This window comes from Hoplias malabaricus, chromosome Y (assembly GCF_029633855.1).
Source record: "Hoplias malabaricus isolate fHopMal1 chromosome Y, fHopMal1.hap1, whole genome shotgun sequence".
Taxonomy (NCBI): Eukaryota; Metazoa; Chordata; class Actinopteri; order Characiformes; family Erythrinidae; genus Hoplias; species Hoplias malabaricus.
The window spans coordinates 54,612,733-54,638,005 of NC_089820.1; the positions used below are offsets into that span (position 1 = coordinate 54,612,733).

General features: G+C 41.8%; 1 protein-coding gene across 2 annotated transcripts in view; it reads right to left on the reverse strand.

Moving 5' to 3' along the window:
• Positions 1 to 10,869: 10,869 nt before the first annotated feature.
• Positions 10,870 to 25,273, reverse strand: part of LOC136678239 (CREB-regulated transcription coactivator 3-like) — a 38,398-nt gene continuing 23,994 nt past the window's right edge. For both annotated transcript variants that reach the window (XM_066656210.1, XM_066656209.1), the window contains 9 exons: positions 21,858 to 21,896; positions 21,300 to 21,385; positions 20,886 to 20,935; positions 20,142 to 20,359; positions 18,754 to 19,019; positions 18,084 to 18,308; positions 16,642 to 16,725; positions 15,844 to 16,036; positions 10,870 to 15,667 (listed from right to left, as the gene is read on the reverse strand). In XM_066656210.1, coding sequence (XP_066512307.1) covers positions 15,462 to 15,667; positions 15,844 to 16,036; positions 16,642 to 16,725; positions 18,084 to 18,308; positions 18,754 to 19,019; positions 20,142 to 20,359; positions 20,886 to 20,935; positions 21,300 to 21,385; positions 21,858 to 21,896 — 1,367 coding nt within the window. In that variant the 3' untranslated portion in view covers positions 10,870 to 15,461. The remainder of the gene's footprint in view (positions 15,668 to 15,843; positions 16,037 to 16,641; positions 16,726 to 18,083; positions 18,309 to 18,753; positions 19,020 to 20,141; positions 20,360 to 20,885; positions 20,936 to 21,299; positions 21,386 to 21,857; positions 21,897 to 25,273) is intronic.

Consider the following 25,273-nt stretch of genomic DNA (forward strand, 5'->3'; position numbering starts at 1 on the left):
GTTCCTAACTAATATACTGCATCTATTCCAAAACAAACAACTGATCTGCATTTTATTACATCATTATTGGTAGTTAGAGACAATGTGGCAGATTAGATTTGACAGAAAAAAGTTGGCGTACTCCTTTCATTTATTAATTGAATTCATTTGTAATTACTGTCAAGGTCCAATAGATTTACCCTGGTTTGTTTACAGCTTTCAAACGAAAGAAAAGGTGGGGAATGTGTGACCTTGGGAAATGAGCTGCTTGTGCACTGTTGATAGGAAATCGGCCCATTCCTGGGAACAAGTCACATTCCATCACTCTTTAATCTCAAGGTTGTATGGTGGGTGTGCTAGAGCAGAGCGTGGGATAAGAAGAGCCCACATCATATCAGGGAGCTCAGCCTTACATTTTCTATTCAGAATACATTATCTTTGAGCAGGAAGATGTGATAATAATTCATAAACCTCAGGGCATCCTGCACTTTTACTAAAAACAGCAGCTCCTGCACAGGACAGTTAATCATCACACTGAACAACACGGCGTGCAAAGGTCCAAAAGTCAAGAAAAATACATAAACAGATAGAAATTAGCTCCAGCCACACGCAGATAATCACAATCAATCACCAACAGCTCAGAGTTTATAAATCCTGAGGATAACGGTAAACAGTTCTCTTAATGCACCTCCGAAGCAGCACACTGTGGGTTTCATTAGCATTCCTCTCTGCTTGAGTCCGCTCTGCCTACATCAGCTGTTTAGTCTTTTGGACAAGTATCCGCACTAATAAAAACACAAGCACATACAGGTTTGATTAGTGGAGGCTGGGATGCTGCCTAAAATGCCCTGCTTCAGCTATTTTAACACGCATGAAGGAAAACTTTGTAGAAGTAAAGTCAGAGACAACTGTATATTTGCCTCACAGCTGCTGCACAGTTTGTTATAGTCACTCTCCAGTCCTTCATAAGTGGTCACAGCATGCTGTGCACAGGCTGGTGGTCGGTGGACTATTTTCTGTCCAGCAGTGACAGCGTATTGCTGGTTAGTATATTCGTTAATTTATTCATTATCTGTAACCGCTTATCCAGTTCAGGGTCGCGGTGGGTCCAGAGCCTACCTCGAATTATTGGGCGCAAGGCGGGAATATACCCTGGAGGGGGCGCCAGTCCTTCACAAGGCAACACACATATTCACACATTCACTCACACACTCACACCTACGGACACTTTTGAGTCGCCAATCCACCTACCAACGTGTGTTTTTGGACTGTGGGAGGAAACCGGAGCACCCGGAGGAAACCCACACAGACACAGGGAGAACACACCACACTCCTCACAGACAGTCACCCGGAGGAAACCCACGCAGACACAGGGAGAACACACTACACTCCTCACAGACAGTCACCCGGAGGAAACCCACGCAGACACAGGGAGAACACACCACACTCCTCACAGACAGTCACCCGGAGGAAACCCACGCAGACATAGGGAGAACACACCACACTCCTCACAGACAGTCACCCGGAGGAAACCCACACAGACACAGGGAGAAGACACCACACTCCTCACAGACATTCACCCGGAGGAAACCCATGCGGACACGGGGAAAACACACCACACTCCCCACAGACAGTCACCTGGAGGAAACCCACTCAGACACAGGGAGAACACACCACACTCCTCACAGACAGTCACACGGAGGAAACCCACGTGGACACGAGGAGAACACACCACACTCCTCAAAGACAGTCACCCGGAGGAAACCTACACAGACACAGGGAGAACACACCACACTCCTCATAGACAGTCACCCGTAGGAAACCCACGCAGACACATGGAGAAGACACCACACTCCTCACAGACAGTCACCCAAGGGAAACCCACACAGACACAGGGAGAACACACCACACTCAGAGGAAACCCACGCGGACACAGGAAGAACACACCACACTCAGAACACACCTCACAGACAGTCACCCGGAGGAAACCCATTCAGACACAGGGAGAACACACCACACTCCTCACAGACAGTCACCCGGAGGAAACCCACACAGACACAGGGAGAACACACCGCACTCCTCACAGACAGTCACCCGGAGGAAACCCATGCGGACACAGGGAAAACACACCACACTCCTCACAGACAGTCACCTGGAGGAAACCCACTCAGACACAGGGAGAACACACCAAACTCGGAGGAAACCCAGGCAGACACAGGAAGAACACACCACACTCAGAACACTCCTCACAGACAGTCACCCGGAGCGGGAATCGAACCCACAACCGCCAGGCCCCTGGAGCTGTGTGACTGCGACACCTACCCGCTGGACCACCATGCCGCCCTGATTAGTATAGTTCATTATTTAATTATAACAAAATCTATACTGCAAAAATACATATGGGAACTACCCAGCTCTGAACATGAATTTTGCACTTTGTCATAGTGACCCCTCACATAAAGATCAGTGATCCATCCACACAGAACAAATGTCCCAGTGTTTCACAGTGCACAAACCATTCCCTGGAGAGTCCATTTTTCCTCCACTGCCGTTGTTTAATGTGATGGCCCTGTCTCTTTATGCCAGATGTGATACGTGTTTCTGCAGTAACAGTTGTTAGAGATGTGTGTGTGTGTGTGTATTTGTACAGGTGTGCTTTATCACTGAAGTCGATGGGAGGATGTTTCAGCACCTGTAGACAGGTTTCTATTACAAATACATATTGGGTCAATGGGTTTCCTAGTTTTCCACCAAGTACAGAGGGGTGTTAAAATGACCCCGTATCAATCAAATGCTACAGATGCTTTTAATGGGAAATTCCAGCTATTTTCTATATATTCCTTTAAAAAACCTTATGAAAGCATAATATAATAACTAAACTACCAGTTTTAAAAGTTTTATTCATCATTGAATTCAACACTCTGCATGATTTTTGTAAAATACTAACCACTGCCTGCATAATCCCAGCAGATCATCAGCTGAAGGTCAACTACAGGACAGCTGTTTAGTAGCTGGAATAATCTCACAGTGTGAAAACCCACTGCGCAACAGATGTGCACAGCTTTTTCCCCTTGTCAGAGTCACAAATATGTACAAACATCAGGGAAGAAACAGAGGAGCAGAAGCAAAAAGACAGGAAAAGGAAAAACGTGTTGGATTGTGTTAAAAAAAGAAGGTGGGAAGGGGGAGAGTGTCCTGATAGAAATACACTGTAGATACAAAGCTACCTTCTCCTGCTCTGTACCAACTATAATTCAACTTTACCTTTGTAGAACATGTCAAATAAACAGCCTGACCCCCTCCTGCTGCTCTTTATTGCACAGAGACTATTTGGTCTGAGATTTAGTGACATTACTTTAAGGCTTAATAAATAAATAATGTCACAGAATGAGGAGTATATAGGCCCTGACTGGGTTTGTGTACCTCAGGGGCCCACAGGACCTGTGAGAGACCACTGCTGAGCGTTTCCCTAAAAAAAATGATGTGCTTTTATATCCCAAAAGCAATGCCAAGGTGTATTAATTATAATTATAGCCCTAAAAATTGTTAAGAACTAAACCAAACCCTAAATTCTAATCCTAAAACCTAAACCCAAAAGAAATAGGTTTGTCCCTTCAGTTTTAAAAAAGTGAAACATAAAACTTTTGTTTAAATGACGTTATACATTCAGGAACATTTGGATGGTCCTTCTGTTGTTTGTTAGCCCTGTGATTCCTCTGGTTTTCCTACAAGGTCAGTGGAGTTTTGTCCACTGAAATTGTACAAAAACAAACTCACATACACACAGAGTCTATAAACACAGCTGCAGTGACTCAGTCCCAGAGCATGTCCCCATCACTGTTACACGCTGTATGACTGTGTTTGCATGCGCATGTACGGACAGTGACAATTGGCAGGAGATGTACCTCACTAATCACGTTGTTTGGGTCAGGAGGCCAGTGTTTTGATCGCTGTAATGAGCTGAAGGCTGCAGCTGATAACTCAGTTTAAGAAGTGGGAGGTAAACAACTCAAAACCTAGAGAAGCTGCTGAAATGCTAACAAGTTGCACCATGAAATGCTGATAATTTTGCAAAAATCCCCTGGCATTTTTTCAAACCACTCCATGAGCTCTGTGCTTCAGAAGTGGAAGATGGTAATGCAATTAATACACAGCTGGCAGAGCCCTATTTTGGTTTGGTCACAGCCTTTAAAGCAGAAAATGCTCTCCATGAAGTCCCAGTCTTGAAAACAAGGATTGAAAACATTGCGGTACCTCCAGGTTAAGTGAGTTTCTAGTTGTTGTATAGTGTACAGACTTACTGTGGAATTATTATCAGCCACTGTTTTCTCATCACAACCATAAAGAGAAGAAGGATAGGGCACAAAGTGTATTCAGTTTATTGTAAAATACATAGCTTAAAAATGATTAGCATCAGACAAATGTGACTGACATGTAATTGACAAACATAGGGTGAGCAGACGTCCACTTTTACCCGGACATGTCCTCTTTTTTAGACGTAAATAAATGTCCGGGCGGAATTTCACAAACGTCCGGGATATTGTTTTTCTAGAGCTTCCATAGAATTTTCGAGAAGCGTTTCATTCACAAACTAGTCCCGCCCTCCCCTACTCCGATTGGTTCGCTTGAGTGAGAAGGGGGCGTGGTGAATTAGCCTAAAATCTTCTGATTGGACCGTCTGACTGTAGAGCTACCGTTATTGGTCGATAACCTTCTCTGTAAACATTTAATTGGTCAGTCTGCACGTCAGTTGTCCTTGTTTACGTCAGGCAAAGCTCGTAAATGTAAGTTCTCGGATGAATTAAAAAAGAAATTCCCATGTTTTGTGTAGCAAATAAAGGTGTAAAGGACCTAAGAGCACACATAGGTTCAGGTAAGCACACAACGGCATGTTGTACGCCCGCCCTTTTTTTCACCATCTCAAAACAGCTGAACTGTGGCGTTGTCCAGATTCTGTTCAGGCAGTTCTGTGGTCTTAACTGCAAGTCCTAAAGCAGCACTTCTGTTAAGATTAGACATTAGGACACAGGCACATACACTACACATACGTACTCCGTTTCTGCACAGCACTGCCCTTGACCTCTGATGTTTATGAGACCAGGCAGCAAACAAGTGACAAAAGCTGCAGCACGTCAGGGAACTGGATGTAAATCAGAAATTGTTTACTCTCCTCACAGACTTCAGAGGAGGAAAAGACATTAATCAGAACAGTCCAAGTTTCAACGGCCTTCAGCAGGTTTTGAAATCTGGCTGTTGTCTGGAACAGAAACTGGAATAAATGGCTACAATCAAACTCTGTCTGGGGTCAAGAAACCGACAAAAACCTTTCCGCTGCATGAGGCCAGGAGAGAGAGCACAGCGTATCTATTTTCAGTACTGGCTATGAATAACTTGTCTGGAGAAATAAATAAATAATCTGACAGCAAGACTAAAACATAAGAAACACACACTTTAAATAGAAAGTGTAGGATGGTAACTATATAATAAAATCACTGATAAGCATTACATTTTTGTTTAAATTACTTTACATTGGCTTGTCCTTCTATTGTTTGTTACATATACATGAAGTGGCTTGGTGTTGCCCTGTCCAAAGCATCTACGTCCTTGGAAAAAGACATCTAAATGGAAGCATGCTGCTGCAGAATGTGAATGTGATTCAGTGTTAATATTGTATTCACAGTTGTGTTAGATACCCGTGTCACAGGCACTAACCCATAAACATGGCAAGACAAACACTGCCTTATAGTTTTATATTGGTAAGATAACATGGGGGCGGCACGGTGGCGCAGCAGGTAGTGTCGCAGTCACACAGCTCCACGAATCTAATGATTAATTACAAAGACAAGTTCATACATTCTCTTTTACAGTGAAAATATCTGCATCTAGTTTCAATACATTCCCCTCAATACATTCAGTATTCAGGGTTTCCTCCGGGTGACTGTCTGTGAGAAGTGTGGTGTGTTCTCCCTGTGTCCGTGTGGGTTTCCTCCGGGTGCTCTGTGGATTGATGACTCAAAAGTGTCCGTAGGTGTGAGTGTGTGAGTGAATGTGTGTGTCTGTGTTGCCCTGTGAAGGACTGGCGCCCCCTCCAGGGTGTATTCCCACCTTGCGCCCAATGATTCCAGGTTGAAGATAACATGGATGTGGCTTTCATCTTTGGACCTGGGACCATGACAATCAAGGCTCCTACACACACTCTGACATATAGGACCACACAGTGCATCACTGTGCCATCCATCCTTTTCTGATTAACTCAAGTCCGGAAAAGTCAGCACAGTTCCTGGATGTTGTGAACTTTTGTGGATGCAGGAACAACAGATACAATTCACTGACGACAGATGGTCAACAAACTGGCGAAACCTATGCAATGATATCTGTTACAGCATCACACTGCTTTTTAATGCAAGTTTAATGCAAGGGACTCAGGCTTAAAGACACAAAGTCGTGTTTTTCAGCCTTGCCCTTTACACACAGAGATTTCATCAGATTCCCAGAGTCTTCGGAAGAAACTGTACATTGTAAAATCTGCAATTTAGACCACATTTAAACCCCTGCTCCACACAAACCAAAGGTGAGTTAACAGGAGCAGAACTGTTGGCCGTTGGTTAGTGCAGTACACTGAGGCACTAAAAAGGGTGCAGAAACTGACCCGACAACAGGCAGAGGAGACGGGTCTGGGGTTACAGGTCATTTTCCTCAGGGCAGAAGGTGGTTGGGTGCAGTCCTGCATTTGAAAAGACTTAACGGAGCCAGGTAATTACTTGAATGATGTGATTTAGCCGCTCGAGTCGCCTCATCCTTCAGTAAGTGACAGGAAATAAACAACTGCACAGCCCTACTTAGCACACTGCTCCAGGACAAACACAGATCAGCCATTACATTAGGACCACCTTGTTTCTACATTCACTGACCATTGCCTATTTTCATTCTGCTCTGATCAGGACCACGTTACAGCAGGCATTTTCCAGTGGATCATTGTCACTGCTGGACTGAGAGTTGTCCACCAACCAAAACTTTCCAGCCAACAGCGTCCTGTGTCCACCGATGAAGGACTACAAACCGTGCAGCAACAAATGAGCTACTGTCTCTTAACTTTACATCTACAAGGTGGGCCAACGAGGTAGGACACTACCCCTTAAAAACTCCAACAGCACTGCTGTGTCTGATCCGCTTGCATCATACACTATCACTGCAACATTGAAAATGATCCACTGCCCAAATAATACCTGCTGTCATGCTGTGCAACAAGTGGACTACAGTCTGTAATTGCAGAACCATGTGATTGCAAGTGCTCACATATGGTCAGTAGAGCTGAGAGTACAGGCAGTAAACAGTGATGTTATGGCTGACCTGGGCATAATCGTATTTATTTCTGGCATTGGGCAGATCTTCTTATAAACTTTTACTTGTTCTGCACAGTTTAGTTCTATCCATCCATTATCTGTAAGCGCTTATCCAGTTCAGGGTCGCGGTGGGTCCAGAGCCTACCTGGAATCATTGGGCGCAAGGCAGGAATACACCCTGGAGGGGGCGCCAGTCCTTCACAGGTCAACACAGACACACACACATTCGCTCACAAACTCACACCTACGGACACTTTTGAGACGCCAATCCACCTACCAACGTGTGTTTTTGGACTGTGGGAGGAAACCGGAGCCCCCGGAGTAAACCCACGCAGACACAGAGAGAACACACCAACTCCTCACAGACAGTCACCCGGAGGAAACCCACACAGACACAGGGAGAACACACCAACTCCTCACAGACAGTCACCCGGAGGAAACCCACGCAGACACAGAGAGAACACACCAACTCCTCACAGACAGTCACCCGGAGGAAACCCACACAGACACAGAGAGAACACACCAACTCCTCACAGACAGTCACCCGGAGGAAACCCACACAGACACAGGGAGAACACACCAACTCCTCACAGACAGTCACCCGGAGGAAACCCACACAGACACAGGGAGAACACACCAACTCCTCACAGACAGTCACCCGGAGGAAACCCACGCAGACACAGAGAGAACACACCACACTCCTCACAGACAGTCACCCAGAGGAAACCCACGCAGACACAGGGAGAACACACCACACTCCTCACAGACAGTCACCCGGAGCGGGAATCAAACCCACAACCTCCAGGCCCCTGGAGCTGTGTGACTGCGACACTACCTGCTGCGCCACCGTGCCTCCCAGTTTAGTTCTAGCTTTAATAAAACACATCTGATCCACCTCATAAGTGAGTTAAAGAACCCAGAACAGAGGGAGATGTGTTCCAGTTCAACACATCTCTCTACTTCAATCAAATGTACACAATATTCTCATGGCCCAAGTTGTGTAAGAGCTGTACGCGGGCTCCTCTGGAGCTATTACAGTAAAACACAGGGTGTTTTTATGGACACTTTAAGCGAGTTAATAGCTTTGCATACACGCTGAGACACTGAGGTGATGTATAAACTCTGACCACATTTCTTCCATCTAGTTTGGGTTGGAATGGATCTTTGAAGATGACTGATATTAAGTAGCAGAGTTGGGCCACACTGCTGCACTCTCCTCAGGTGTTCAACCTCAGTGTCTCTGTGTATCTCCCAATAAATCTGTTCTGATCATTAGGGATCTGTACTTGCCTTTTTCTGAAATCCAGAGGATTACTGAAAGGCTGGAGATTTACAGACCTGAGCGTGACACAAGGCCTGAGCTGTCAAACATCTTTTATTCTCCAGTTTTACCAGCCCTTACTGAGACTACCGCTCCCAAAGAAGGACTTGTTTTAAGAAGTGCAGCTTCTCCACAGAGTTCAGGAGAGTTTATTTTATTCTTGAAGGGACCTAGAGTGGAACAGTCTTTTGCTGCCTCACTACAGAAGATAATCATCATCATCTGACCAGCATATGACGTATTTAAAAAGAAAAAAAAAGGTCAGAAATTCAGCTTTCCTCCAACATAACAGCAACAAATTAAACTTTATACAGGTTTTGTTGTTACAGCAGAAATGAGACATGGAGGACGAGGGACATACGCCTCTTAGGTGTCTTCAGTCTTTTTTTGGGCCTGTATGCTTTGATAACTTGATTATAAAGCTGAGTGAATGTGTGTGTGTCTGTGTTGCCCTGTGAAGGACTGGCGCCCCCTCCAGGGTGTGTTCCTGCCTTGCGCCCAATGATTCCAGGTAGGCTCTGGACCCACCGCGACCCTGAAATGGATAAGCGGATACAGATAATGAATGAACGAATGAATTATAAAGCTAGACTCGGACGTACAGCAGAGGAAGGCTTTGCCATATGATCGTCCTAATGGTTTATGAGAATACCAGAGTTGGTGAGTGTAAACAGAGTCTCTGTATGCTGTCCATCCCCTCTCTGTGCACCATGTTATTACTGAGTTACCTGTGTTTTTAAATCCATTATCAGATGTTCTGTATCACACAGGTAATAACAGCCTTGCCAAGGCATTTCTCCACATTTCCAGAAAGGCACGCACTCCTCCGTCTTTGAAGCCAACAGATTGTTCGCTCTGGAGAGGAAAAAAACTTCATAAACGCAATGCATTTGTGTTCACAAAACTAGACAAAAGCAGAGGACAGTGCAGCCATCAGAGCGCAAACATCAAAGGACAGGACGGAACTCATTTAATCAAACGACTCTGACCATAAAAGAGCTGGTCCTCCCTGTTGATTGAATCATTCTGGGAATTTCACAGAACACAAACCATGTAATGCAAGCAACATGTATTTCAGCACCAGGAATGGATAGAGTGCCACATTACTGAGGGAAAAGAATTTATCTCCCCATAAGAATATTGTTATTAAGAAAGGAAATGCAAGCGGATATTTGGCAGATGCCTCTCTACTGCATTTTTCTGTTGAAACATCATGTAAAGATGTGGTCATTAAGAAGAGGCTGGATTACTGTGTTTCTAAGCAGTGCACTCTTCATTGGCCACTTTCACCCCTCCTTCAGTCAAGAGCATCTCATTGTCTCCATCTGCTGGCAAAACAAAGAATAACACCAACGTAGAAGTCGGGGGAAAATGGCCGACTCCTGAGATTATTAGAGGAGGACTCCACAAAGATTTCCACATTTCAGTCACTGAGAGCCAAGTCATTTAGGGAGATCTTATAGTCGATGGTTTTTACAGAGAAACTTGGAGACACAGACTTCTTTACAGTGGGTGAGATAGGACTTTGAGTCATAAACTCAAATTAATGTGTAATTCCAGGCCATTTGTTTAACGGTCAAAACGACCAGTGACTTTTTTTTCTTTTCTATGTTCTATGGTTATATTAGGGTGACCAGACGTCCTTTTTTACCCGGACATGTCCTCTTTTTCAGACTTAAAAAAATGTCCGTGCGGAATTTCACAAACGTCCGGCATTTTGTTTTTCAAGAGCTCACAGAATTTTCGAGAAGCGGTTCGTTCAAACTAGTCCCGCCCTCCCCTACTCCGATTGGTTCGCTTGAGTGAGAAGGGGGCGTGGTGAAGTAACATAAAATCTTCTGATTGCACGGTCTGACTGTAGAGCTACCGTTATTGGTCGATAACCTTCTCTGTAAACATTTAATTGGTCAGTCTGCACGTCAGTAGTCCTTGTTTACGTCAGGCAAAGCTCATGTACCCACCCTCATCTCGAGCAGCTATGCCGAAACGTAAATGTAAGTTCTCGCGAGAGCTTATCACGCATATTATGTCGAATATGTAGAAATATGTCAACTTTAACCTTTAATTCATAAAGAGGAAGGAAAACAAGAAACCTGTCTCCGACAGACGGTAAAGAGTTTTATTATTTATATTAAAATCAAAAGATAAGCACTATATGTCACAAACTGAAAGCCTTGTTGTGTAGTAATATTTTAATATCTGAAAAAGAAAATTTTAAATGGCATATTACAAAATAAAAAGTAGTAACACTAGTGAATGAGAAACATTCTTTAAATAATAGAACTGTACATTTTTTGTTTTGTTTTGAAAAGTGACAAAAAAAAGCCACAAAATCCACAATATTAGTTTCTACAACAAAAATATGCACTACTACCACTATTATCTGTAATATAGACCAGAATAACATAAAAATCACACAATACGAAGCTTGGAATATGGAGGGGACATAAAAAAAAAATCACAGTACAATCAGAGGGACAGCAAGAGGTCAAGCCCAGAGAGAGAAAGAGAGAGAGAGAATAAGGCAGTAGAAGACGTAGATGTCCTCAAAAACGAGAGCATAGGGAACAGGCCGGATGTAGCCCAGTACAGCTGCAGCTCCATCACACATCATTCAGAAGAAAGAACTGCTCTTATACAAAACATGTTGACTGCATGCTCTCCTGAACTGTAGCATCCATGCTAATGTATACAGAAACTTAACACAGAAAAAGAGGGAACAAGGGGAGGAGAAAGAAAGCCAGAAGCTATACACAGAGAAGTATGCTACACTAACAGGATGCAGCAGACATCATCCACAACCCCCTGACCTCCCAGCTGCATCTTCACCCTCTAGAGCTTTTAAAACAAAAATTAAAAAAAAACATCCATATACAAGAGTCTGAGTAAATGCTGTTAACACAATGACAAACCCTTATTTAAAAAACAAAACAAAAAAACAAAAACACCACATCTTCAATCACAGAGAGCTGACCCAATCTTTATTTCCCCCCACTCACAGTGACCCTTTAAATAAACTCTTAATTCCCCCCTCCACTCGAGTGCATGGACCACAGTGTGTCGATTAAGAACATGGTCATGGTATACACACAGCATTGCTATAGCCGTACAAGAACTACAGAGACTTAAAATACTCATTCAAACCTCAGCTCTATCATAGTTTACTAGTACTGCAGTACTGTTAAACAGTCAGAGACCACCCATCATTTAGTTCATTTCAAAAGGCCGTCGAATACAAGTCGTTAAAATAACCACGTCAGCTAAGTGTCCGTTTTAAATGGCCACCTCTGCCTTTTATTACAGCTTCCATTCTTTTCTGAGGGACCCGTGTTCACGGTTCTTATAAACTATTGTTGGGTTTACAAACATGTCCATCTCCTTTCCCCAGCAAAGGCTAGTTCAAAGCTCAAACTTCTGTCAGCCCCATGGTATAAAGTTGGCCTCTCAGTGGAAGGATGCTCACAAACACCTGTGGATGTGTTCAGACCTTGAGCAACAGTAGACTTTGATGTTCTTCTCTCTCTCTCTCAAACATGGATGCTGTAGTTTCTGTTTACACACTGAGGACAGTTGTGGTTGTGCTTTACATCATTTAATCATTTTATAAACTGAGAATGATCTATATCCATCTATTTATACAGATATTCCCCTCACAAGAATCTCCTGGAAATAGAAAAAATTTTACTGAGATTTTAAGAGAAAATGAAATCAATGAAAGGCAGGTTCTGACTTTTTGAGCGCTACAATAGAACAAAAGGAAATCAGGATGGGAATTAATTTTCAATAGACGAAAACACAGAGTTTACTGAGTAATTTTTAACTTACAATACGCTGTATTCAATGGTGACTGATGCATTCCTGAGTGACATTAATGCATTATTATTTCATCAGAAAATTTTTGGTCACTTGGGTCTTTACATAACAAAAATAATAATAATAATAAAAAAAAAAAAGAGTGCATCCGTTCTGAAGGCTTTGTGTAAACTGTGCAAAATTATGAGCCCAAGAGCAAGAAAAACAGAATCACACAAATGTAAAATAAAATGTAAATTTTGTTCCAATGATCAGTGCAAACATCGAAACCAGCAAGAAAAGCAATGTTTAATGTATACCATGTCCACTACTAATCAATCTGACCAGGGAGCAAGTCCAGGTCAAGTATCTAAACAACCACCACAAAAGGACACACCCATATATAAAATTCAGAGCTAAACAGATCGACAAATAAAAACATAAACAACACATCAGTAAAAAATGTATATTAGGAGATAATATATAGAATTGATATATATTTATATTTATATGTAAATGTACAAGTAAAACAGTTCCTCTCTCATGGACTACGTTGTTCCAGCATTTTGAATAACTCTGATGCTGATTTCTGCATAGCCATAGCACGAAGAGGGCTTCAATTCACTGATTGGACTAAAAAGAGAAAGGAAAAAAAACCCATACAAATATATTCTTTCTTAATTATACCAAAATCATAGAAATTTCAACTTCTACTCAAACATTTTAATTCTTAAACTTTATGTAAACAGTTCTCCCTTTTTGTCTGTTTAAAAATACATTCTAGTTAGACTGAAATTGAGGCGCACACACATATGTGTGTGTGTGTGAGATCTCAATATTTCAATTATAATAAAAAAAATAATTACAATAGAAGAAAATGAATAGGAATAACCTGCTGTACAGATGTTACAGATATTACTGATGCCCTCATGTCTTCGTGTTTGAGGGATTTCTCTCACTGACACATCATTTGATGTTAAACGTCTGACTTCAGGACCTCCAACCTGCGAATGCTTTTATCCAGCAATGCAACTCAAGCTGGTTATCCGTCTCTGCAGTCAGATTATTAGCCCAACCATCGGCCCCTGTAGCCTGCTCTAACAGTGACAGATGGATGTGAGGCTGTTGGTGCCGGAACTGATAATGAAAAAGTGAAAAAGGAGAGAGCACAGAGGAGAAGGAAGTAGAGGGAAGGAGAGGGGAGATGAGGAACAATGACGAGGCAGGTAGAACGGTGATGAGAGAAGTATAAGACTGGCAGGAGGGGAGGGAAGGCAGATACGTGTAGTGTGACCACTGCTAGTCAATTTATTCTTGTACTTTAATAGCTGTATAAAACAAACCAAAGACTGTAATTATATACACAATAGTAATTGTTCATTATCTCATTAATTTACTAATTTTCTGCAAGCAATTTATTCAGTTCAGGGTCACCAAGCGGGAACACACCCATTGACGAGGAGCCAGTCCATCACACACTCACTCACACCTATGGACACTTTTGAGTAGCCAATCCACCTAGAAGCATGTATTTTTAACTGTAAGAGGAAAACAGATCACCTGGAGAAAACCCACGCAGACACAGAGAAAATACACTAAACTCCACACAGACAGTCCCCTGAGGCGTGGTTTGAGCCCACAACCCTAGGACCTTGTAGCTATGTGACAGTGACTCTTACTATTACTCCACTGTGCAGCCATCTATACTTAATCATCAGCTCAAGTTTAATGAACACTACAGACTGGGAAGGAAACACATGAGAGGGAAAAAAATAGAAATGACTACGATAAAATGGGAGGAAGAGAACAGACGGAAGTCAAAAGCATGCCAAGAGAGGATAGAGACTGGAAAAAGGACTCCCTATTGGTGAGAGCCAATAAAGATTGAAAGGGAATTGAGGAAGGCAGACTGGAGCAGTGGGCGGGCAACAAGACCTGATCAATCTTGCTGGTGCAAGAGACTGCAGCTTGTGGTGCATCAATATGAGCTGGTAGCAAGCAGGCTGCAGGCTCCTTCTGTTCCATAACACACCATACTGTTGTGTATTCTCTCTCTACATAATCACACCCTGCTGTGAGGGCCCCAGCGGCTGCAGCTATTTGGCATACAATGCACCAATATTTTTTTCTGTTTTCCAGGAATGTGATGCCTAAAAGCACTGCTCTATTGTAAGAATACCATAAACATGTCTATAACAGAGGTACATTCTTTAGGGTTACAGCAAATGAGGACGAGACCAGGGCAAGTAAGTTGAGATTATAAGTGCTGTTGGTTTCTGGGTCTAACTGCCACATTGCGGAGAGTGCATTAAAGTTGTTTTGATGTAAAGATTGTGAGGGTGGGAAACAAAAAAAAAAAAGAAAGCAACACAGTGGTGCTGGTGTCACTCCTGATAGGTGATTTTTGCTACAAGGAATATTTAGGATCAAGTCCTGGGGGCGTTCAGCAAATCCCAGCTGGGACTCCGACAAATGTTAAACATGAGACTTGGCACAGATTAAGCATGGTCTAACATGTACCATCAGTGAGTATTCCTATTTTCTTATCATTTTTTTTGTAAGTCTAGGCCCAGTCTTACTCTGGGTGTGGCCAACGATTGCATGAAGCTTTCTGATTGAACTCGCACCCCCCCCCCTCCCCCTCCTTTGAGTGTGCTCAGTGTGAATATCATAATCATCACTCTCTCAAGTGGCAGATGGAGAACAGAGTGAGAATGACCCCTGAGATGCCACTTGTGTTCACGCAGCACTAATGGGTCCGCAAGTCATCGAACGTTAGATGTAGTGTGTATGTGTCTAAGAGAGTCTAAAAATGACGAAAAAGCCAAATATCTAAATATATACTGATATATAAATCAATGTGTATATAAAGCAGGGTTTGGTACGGCTGCTGAGGTTCGTGTGTTCATGCCGCAGTAGGACAGCTGCTCCACATGGGAATATGAATGTCTTGGAGAAAGAGAGAAAAAGAGTTGGTGATAAAGACTTGACGAGGTGTACGTATATCTGATCACAAATTTCGCTCCTCAGAGTCTGTCGCTACGGAAGCTGTCCTCCACTGAGGGGTCTGGCAAAACCATGTCTGGATCACTGAGCATGCTCAGTCCATCCAAGCTTAGAGGCTCAATTCGGAGCTCATCCTCCAATGGGAAAACTCCCTCTGAATCAAAACATTCAGGAACTGCTGATAATACACTGCTGATGTCCTTGGACAGGCTGGGGTTCGAGTCATCTGCAAGAGTGGGAAAGTAAAATCAACATTTATGGACCATTTTCACTTCAATTTGTCACTCATTTCACTTCATAAATAGTCATTTTTTTAGTATATCCATTATTATGAGTGTCTGAAGACTTGGTTTTGGTTAATGGATTAAAATGGCAGCCAAAAAACAACGTCACATGTATTACCTGTGAGGATGATGTTGGGCACACCTCCAGAGTTAGAGTACATCATGTTGGGCTTCATTGGCATAGAGTCTTGCAGGTTGCCATGGCTACCACCCAAACCCATAAGTGATGCTTGGGAACAGTAAAGGTTAGAAGATGGGTCAAATCCTCCAGCCATGGAGCTCATGGCATGCTCCAACATATTATACTGGTCCTGTTGCAAAGAAAAAAATATATATATGCAAAATAAATCAATCAATCAAATAAAATACACAATAATGTAGATTTAAGTTGCTTAAAACCTTTGTATCATCAACAATTTTGGTGGTTCTGCTTAAGGATATGGTGTGTGAATCGTCATTGAGGGTATGGCTATGAAAAGGAGTAAGAAAACACAAGTAAATAAATAAATCAAGCACATGTTCAGCCATTAATACATGGCAATAATGCTTGGTTGTTTTACTCTTGAAAAAGAAACCAATTACGCATTAACTTTAAGCAGCTTGTCTTTTACAGTTCAGTCAGGATCTACTCATGTTTATCGCTCATGCTGGGCACCGTTGACATAGCAACTAAACTGTGAAAACTAAATTTATTTATTTCAGTAAGCAAGAGCACTGTGATTCATTCATTTACACTATGGCTTTACTGTGGTGTAAATGTGAGACACACACACACACACCACGTATTGTTAACAGTTAAAAATAAAAACATCCAGCCTGAAGGTGTGGGCGTTGATCATACAGGTTTCAAAGCTTTGCAAGTGAGAGAACTGTACTGTCTTCGTGCTTGCTTGATGTAGTATTTTTTTGCCCTTACCTGATAAGACTGACACTTGGACTGGCGACCAGAAAACTGCTGCTCCATGAACAAATCGTTGTAGTACACCCCCGTGTTGTTTGGCTGTGAGGGGACAAAAAAAAAAAATCATAACTTAAACGCTAAGCAGCAGGTCTATGAAAGTGTCAAACAAATGAATACAGTGGAATTTGAGTCCCTAACTTATGTTTTCTGAATATCAATAAACACGTTATTTCTTAGACCGTTGGGAGGGGGACCCTAGAGTTCGGAAACTCTAATAGGTGTCTTGCCTGTGGACAACAACTCTAGAAGTTGCACTTAATTTAATGCAAAATGACGAAAAGGTGTGTTGTTTTTGGCTGCAATCATTCAATGTACAGTGGGACATCTGTGCACAAATGGCCCAAAGATCCCAAAATATCCAGAAAATGGACTAAATTTGTCCACTTTAAACGGGCACTTTGGAAAGGACCATCCGCTCACTCCGTTATCTGTAGCTCATTTCACTGGCGCTTTTCCAACAATATGGGCATGTAAGGACACCAACGAAAGGTGTTCAAGAGCCTCTGTAACATGGAGGTAAACAGGGTAAGGACACTCACTTCGCCTGTTTTAGTTGGGGTTAGTTAACGTTAGCTTGACTCGCTAAACTCGGTGTCTCAGATTATACTCGGCTACGTAGCTGCATTACGGAGGTTTATAGTGTCGGATGAATTCGAGTTCGACTTCGATCACATTTACAAGAATAACGGTACCTCTAAATTTGAGTTTAGCTTATTGCTAGGCTATTGTCATGAATAATGTTGGTTATTTAGCTAGATACTGTCATAACAGTCAGTCATAACGGTGTTTTACCGCAGCGTTGTTCGGCTGTTGTCCACCAGTGACGTCACGGTTGCGTTCAAGAATTTCCGTAGCGAGCTCGGGTTTTTCCGTCAATTTAATAAAATTGTCAGTTTTAAAGAAAATTAAGCTGCTGTTTTCATTTTAATTCATACTTATATCTGTCAGTAACTACAATAATGTGAAATATTCATGGAGGTCCTTTAAGTGGTGCTTAGCCTTTAAATCTTACTGTACATAAAAGACATGCAATGCATTCTTTTGTATATGTAGATGTATATTTTGTCTACAGTTTTTCACAGTAATCTACTGTGTCTTTACTAATGACAGTTTTATACCCTTAATTTCAGGAGTATATGTTTCGCCTGCCCATGGACAAAGTATTTGATATTCACAGTAAACAAAGCTTGGCACAACTTGTCCGAAATTTGCCAAAAAGCCCTTTCCCGTCAAAGTGGGTGGTTCCTGGCCAGGGTGAGCTATTAAATGCAATAGATTTTCTGATTTCAGGGAAAAGTTTGGCTTGAAAGACTAAGCCTACACTAATTCTTGACTAAATAATATTATCGGTCCTACAACCATCCAGTGCCAACCAAAATGTTGTAATAATTACTCACAACACCAGAGTTGAAGTCCAAGTGAACATTCTGTAAAGGAGATACAGGCGGCTGCTGTTGCCCTCCCTGAGGTTGGCGCTGTTGTCCCACTGCATGCTGAGAACTTTGCTGCATGGATGGATGAGACTGGGGTTGCTGCTGTTGCAAAGACTGTTGGGATTGCTGATAGAGTGGGTAGGGTGGAGGAGGCTCCATTGGCAGGTTGCTGGTGTCCAAGGCAACCCCCTGGAGAGAGCGGGAAAGCAAAAAAAATATATAATAAAAATTCAGTGCGTTCGCAAGGCTGCATACAGGATGTTTCAGAACAGTGTGTCCCTGGTCTTTCTCTAAGAGCAGGTGCCAAACTTCAGCTTAACAGTTTACATGAAGCTCTCCAGGAAGTCTGGGAATCTTCTCATCACCTCACACTTCATGCTATAAAAGCCAATGCAATTATGAAAAGTAATATTAAGTCATTAAATTGTAATGAGCAGCAGTGTTCTATGAGAGTTAAATTCTTAAGTCACTTTACACGACAGAGATGCATCAAAATTTCAGCAACCAAAATTAATCAAAAATCATATTTTGTCTTTGCAGTATTGTCAGTTCCAGACAGAATGAGCCCTGAATTTCAGCATGGGTTTCTTCAAGAGTTTTCATTTCTGTACGAGTAGAAGACCAGTACGAGTACCTGTGTAATGGGAGAAAGAGATGGTGAAATGGTAGGTGAGAGCTGCTTCCCCAGGCTGCGTCGCTGCTCAGACCCAGGAGAGAGGGTCAGAGGGCTTATGGGAGCGGGCCGTCTTCTGGGCGAGGTGGCCATGCCTCCGGGAGGAGGATTGGAGAGCGAAGAAAGCCGCAGAGACGAGTGAATGGAGGGATTGCTGAGAGACGAGTGCAGCTGGGAGTTGGTGAGTGATGCCTGGAGGGAGGGGTTGCTTAGGGAGGAGGAGAGGCCTAAAGGAAAGAGACAGCAAAGTCAGATATAAGTTCAGTGATCAAATAAAACTAACAATATTGACCTGAACTGGAAAAGAAAAACAGATTTATAATATAATTATTCTAATTGTAATTAATTTTTTCTTTTCTTATTATGCCATGTTGTATCTTTCATTGTCAATGGTAGTGCCAAAGTCTGCCTTTCTAAAAAAAAAAAAAAAAAATTGGGGTTGTCTGCATTGGCCCCATTTTCCTAAACTCTCAAGGGGGAGAAAAAAAAAAAAGAAACCCCTGATCATGACCAAGTGTTGTCTCACGCAAGCGGTTCATAAGAATCATGCTGGTTGTCTGTGGTCTGGGTCTGATATCCTCTCCCTAGCTCAGACACTGTGGGATTGTTTGTGAGCAGCTGGACTACGGAGTACAGGGAGAAAAGAGCTGTTTATGGGCAGCCAATTCAGAGGGTTAAAGTTTGCTGTGACTCTGGGCTTCAGCCAACCTGCATCCAATTTATCCGACACGAGCAGGAGCAGGGAGCCAGTGCATGCAGTTCCCAGACATGGGTCTGAATGGAAGGTCCAAAGCTCAAGAGACTGTAAATGAATGAGAGCAATCAGATATCAGAAATCAGGAGGGGCGGAGGGTGGGAGTCCGGCTGATCTTATGCACGGACATGGGTCTGCAGAAAAAAAAAACTGCATTAATTCACCAGACTGTGTCTAGGGCGTCCCTAAAACAAAGGGCGGAGTGTTCGCAGAGCCACTTGGGTCACATGACTACTGAGTGCAGCTCAAGAAACAGGTAAGTAAAGCTTTAAGTATCAGTCACAAGAATAGAAGGTGTTACTGGCACAAACAAACAAACAAATAAATAAATAAATAAACGCAGCAAAAAAATATATTTAAAATTTGCCATCTCAATAAAGTGTAGGCAATGTACAATTTTCATATCAAAGGAAATGCATAAAATAAAAAAGGATGTCACAAAGCAGTATCAAATCTATGCAGCGTAAATCGTCATGTGAGTTACAAAATTACTCACATAAACGTTAGTTAAAATGATACTACATTTTCACCCTTATAGCTTCACCTTTATATTCATTGATTAGAAAAGCAGCAGTGTTGGTGTGAACTCGCTCACCCTGAGAGTTTCCAATGCCCAGGTGCATCATTGCCGCAGGAAGGTTTCCTGTGCTGCTGCCGCCGCTCAGGTTTGGATATCCACCCTCCTCAGGATCCAGAGGAGTGGGTAGAGGAGAGGGGAAGTGCAGGTTACTGAGGTCTGGCAGGGAGCCACCTGTATTTAATGTGCCCTGGTAATGAGAGAGACCAGCATTCTGCTCTGGAGAAGGGAATATACTGGAAAAAAAGACAAAAATGGAAAGAACACAGTTAAACCAAATTAACAAGGGAGAGAATGTGTAAGATAATACTGCATCAATTTGATTCACAATAACAGTTTCTTTGCATTGTTGGCACTGCTCTTGACTGGTTCAAATTCTATCTATCAGACCACAAACAGGATTTTAGTCTTGCCTGATATAGCTCCGTCACATCTATTGTTACACAAGGTGTCCCTCCAGGCTCAGTGCTGGGGCCCTTGCTACTAACAATTTACATTCTTGCCCTTCTGTCAGTTTAATCAGGACTTCCATTGCTATATGGACAACACCCAAATTTATCGTCAGTCTATTACTTACCCACCTCTACATAACTTTGAATCATGTCTTTCAGAAGTCAGATAATGAATGAAAAAATAACTCATTAAACACCATTACTTTCATGGCTGATTAAACAACTTGAAAGACCTGGATTCAAATGTGCAACATCTGAAAAGCACAAAAAAACCCACTGAGCCAGGTATGAGAAAGTGCTTCAGACATACTTGATTCCAGGCACTTCACAGGATTTCGGCCGTGATGACAAGGACTGCACCTGCCACAAAAAAGCAGGACACACAACATTAGGTCAGCACATTTCACCCACACACTTAAAAAAAAAAAAAATCGGACAATCTGACAACATGTGGTAACGCTTGCATGCGCGCACTCACATCTGGCGTCCGGAAACTACTGCGTACTACAAGGACATCACAACATCTACTATGAACCCCTTTATATATATAGTTCAAGCATAATCTAATATTAATTAATCAGTACAACTGAGAAGTCAATAAAATAAAGAAACTAATTTGCTGCTTCCTACTCCAGAAGCCAATCTGGCAATAAATGATTAAGCAAGAGCACAGATTCACTATTTTATCAAAACAATTCTGTAACTCCCTAATTCACTGGCTCACCTTTTTGGCTTCCCACAGCTGCTTAGGCAATGGCTTACTCACACCAATCAGGCTCTCCTCGTTGGGGATGGTGGGGAACGAGAAAACTGCAAAAGCAGGGAAGAACATATAAAGCATCACTTTCATTCCGACTGCACCAGAACAACATTATATCTTACAGAATGGAGAGACCTTCATAAGCACATAAAATAGACATAAAAAAGTGGGTACTCGTAACTTGCTTTCAGTAAAAATGTAAATCCTAAAACTTAAAATATTGAGTTGTAAATAGATAACATTTTTGCACAGTTATCAATAAATGTCACTATTGCATGCTCTCTGTTTTGCTAAAGATCACCATAGAGGAAATATAGCTTAATTATGGATTAAAATGGCATTCCACTGTGTCTGACCATTCTTGCCAGCAGGGGACACCAACACTAACATTTATCACTCTACAGAAACATACAGGGTGAGCATTGGCCCTTGCAGAACCTAAACCCTGTTTAAATACACAGAAAGAGTAACAAAAGAACCATTTTAAAATGCCCTCTACTTGCAGATCTTGATTAAACTTACCGTCTCCTGTACCATCAACTTCCGCTTCATTCATGCTGGCTACAAGACAGTGGAAAAGAAACATTAATTGTACATAAAAACATTAAACATCTTAGGGACTAATCTGAGTAATGAACTGTAGAAGCTTCCAGACAACGATACAGGCTGAAAGAGTGAAACAATGAACACCTCCCTATGACATGTATAAAAATGCTCATTTTGCATCAATATTTCATATCCAAATCCAGATCTCACTTGATTTGATTATTTATGAGAGATTTTAAACCTCATTCTTCACCATCATCATTAAAGGCAACATCCATGATTGTGGGTATTAGTTTATGTTTAGAAGCTCTACATTTTTAAGGTAGAACAGTAAAACAACTGTTGAATGTACATGGCTGAAGTTCAACGTATCTGTAGGTTTTTATTCACTGATTGAATTACCACAGAAACTCATTTGTAACTCGAGTTGTTTAGTTTTGCAGCACTTTGTTCTGTTCCATGCAGAAAGTCGCCTCCTGAATTTGGAGCCAGTTACATCTTAATAACTACAGAAAAATAAACCTTATTATGCAGTTATAGAGCAGGAATTGAGTAATACCCTTATACCAATTCATGATTTTTGCTGGAAAAAGACGCCAAAAAGAGAGAGATAGAGCGACTAGCATATTGGACTAAGACTCCATCTTTATTTAACCATTTAAAGACACCAGGGCTTCATAAACGCATTAGACTGGTTTTGAACAAGCAAACGCCAATGGTGAGAAAACAGAAAAAAAGCAGAATTTTATAGCAAATATTTATTGATTAAAATAGTGAGTGTCACCTTTAATACATATTTATGGAAAACTTTAAAATCAACACTAATATGTCCAACATTTTTCAGAGAATTGTGTTTGAAAGTTGGAGGGGGGAAAAAAATAAAAACAAAAAAAAAAAATCCTGCATAGTTAATAATTTAAAAAGATTCTGCTCCAAGGTCTGAACTTTAATAATCCATGAGTTTCAGGCTGTTGATGAGTGATGGACAACATTATGAAACATTCATGACCTTAGCTACTGTAGGACAGGCTTGATTTTTCTTTTTCTTCAAATCCCAAAAGCAACAGAACTAGGAGGAAAACCGCTTGCAGCAAAGTAACTAATATGTTTATTTATATATCTATAAAAGAAGCCTCTTTATAGCTTTAAGCTGCAGTACTGGATGCTAAGGCCCAATAAAAAAAAAAAAAAAGAAAGAAAGAAAGAAAAAGAAGATCTTTCTTGCTCCCCGCAGCACAAATATTTGATTCATACAAACTGAGTCACTCTGAGTGCATGCTTAGCTCCGCCCACTACAGAGTTCCGACACAAACTACAGTCTTACACTGTAGGCTGGACTTGGAGAAGGAGACACAATGCTCCATCTCTACAGTACAACCATAAATGAAGCTGCTTTAAATGAAGAGTAAAAGATCTTTAAGGATCAAAGGCCAGTCATTGTTTCATGAGAAGAGGGATCCTTTAGAGAACAGGCCTCTTTTCTCTGTCCCCTGGGTGCACTGGGCAATGCTGGACGAGTGTGGGCTCAGCTCTGGCCTGAAGCCAGGACTCCCTGCTCTACAGCTCCAGCGGGAAACTGGGCTCAGACACCCAGCAGAGACTCACAATGAGGGTGAACAAATGCCCGGCAGCACCTCATTTCCACCCCCCCCTCACTGGGACAATCAAACAGTTTTTCCTACAACACTGTCGCAAGTAAAACAGAAAACCAAGCACCAGGGTGGAAAATACTCTGCTTAAAGGCTAAGCACCACTTAATGGACCTCCATGAATATTCCACATTATTTTAGTTACTGACAGATATAAGTATGAATTAAAATGAAAATAGCAGCTTAATTTGCTTTAAAACTGACAATTTTATTAAATTGACGGAAAAACCCGAGCTCGCTACGGAAATTCTTCAATGCAACCGTGACGTCACTGGTGGACAACAGCTGAACAATGCCGCAGTAAAACACCGTTATGACTGACTGTTATGACAGTATCTAGCTAAATAACCAACATTATTCATGACAATAGCCTAGCAATAAGCTAAACTCAAATGTAGAGGTACCGTTATTCTTGTAAATGTGATCGAAGTCGAACTCGAATTCATCCGACACTATAAACCTCCGTAATGCAGCTACGTAGCCGAGTATAATCTGAGACACCGAGTTTAGCGAGTCAAGCTAACGTTAACTAACACCAACTAAAACAGGCGAAGTGAGTGTCCTTACCCTGTTTACCTCCATGTTACAGAGGCTCTTGAACACCTTTCGTTGGTGTCCTTACATGCCCATATTGTTGGAAAAGCGCCAGTGAAATGAGCTACAGATAACGGAGTGAGCGGATGGTCCTTTACAAAGTGCCCGTTTAAAGTGGACAAATTTAGTCCATTTTCTGGATATTTTGGGATCTTTGGGCCATTTGTTCACAGATGTCCCACTGTACATTGAATGATTGCAGCCAAAAACAACACACCTTTTCGTCATTTTGCATTAAATTAAGTGCAGCTTCTAGAGTTGTTGTCCACCATCTACGTCACAGGCAAGACGCCTATTAGAGTTTCCCAACACCGTTGGGGGGGGCAACGGTCTTTTAAACCTTATTCCTTCAATTAGTAAGAAATAACATGTTTTCTGACTATCAATAAACACAAGTTAGGAACTCAAATTCCACTGTATTTATTTGTTTGACACAATTTGTTAGACCCCCTCAATTAAAAATAAACCTTTTGACCTTAACATGCCCGTTAGATATATCATAAGCAAAAGAAGCGGTCAGAGCCATGGCAGATTATTTCAGGTTTAAGAACGCAGCATTCAAACAGGTGGATTTAGACAGAGCTTTTTACATCACAAAAACTAAATCAATCACATGAACTTCTGGAGCAAGGATTTTGAACTGCAGGCCAATGGCGTTCATGTATGTGGAGATAGATTTGACTAACGATGAACAGAGAAGTCTTTGCAGCTTTAATGAATGAAAAAAGGGGTATTTATATGACCCTTGTCTTTGCCCTAAGTTAACAGCTGCAAAGTGCTAGGCTTGTTCTGCCTAGCAGCAAAAACCAAAATAATTCTTGGATCAAAGGATTATGTAAGAACAAAATACAACCTGAGTCACAAAAGTAAATACTAATTAGGGGTAAATAGTATGACAACTGCTATAAAAGTGTTATACTGTAACAACCAAATAATTAATATTTTGCTGTAGAGGAGCCTACAGAAATAGAATCCTATAATTCTGTTGCTACTGGTTTCCCACTGCTTCACAATAACACTTTAAACCTGCAAAGGCAGGTGTTTTTATCAAACAGATGCATGTGATTTCACAACACTGTCTTCCGTTTGTTCTATCCAGTCATTTCCACCTCAACCAACATGGTGCATCAGTGTGTGTCAGCTCTGTAA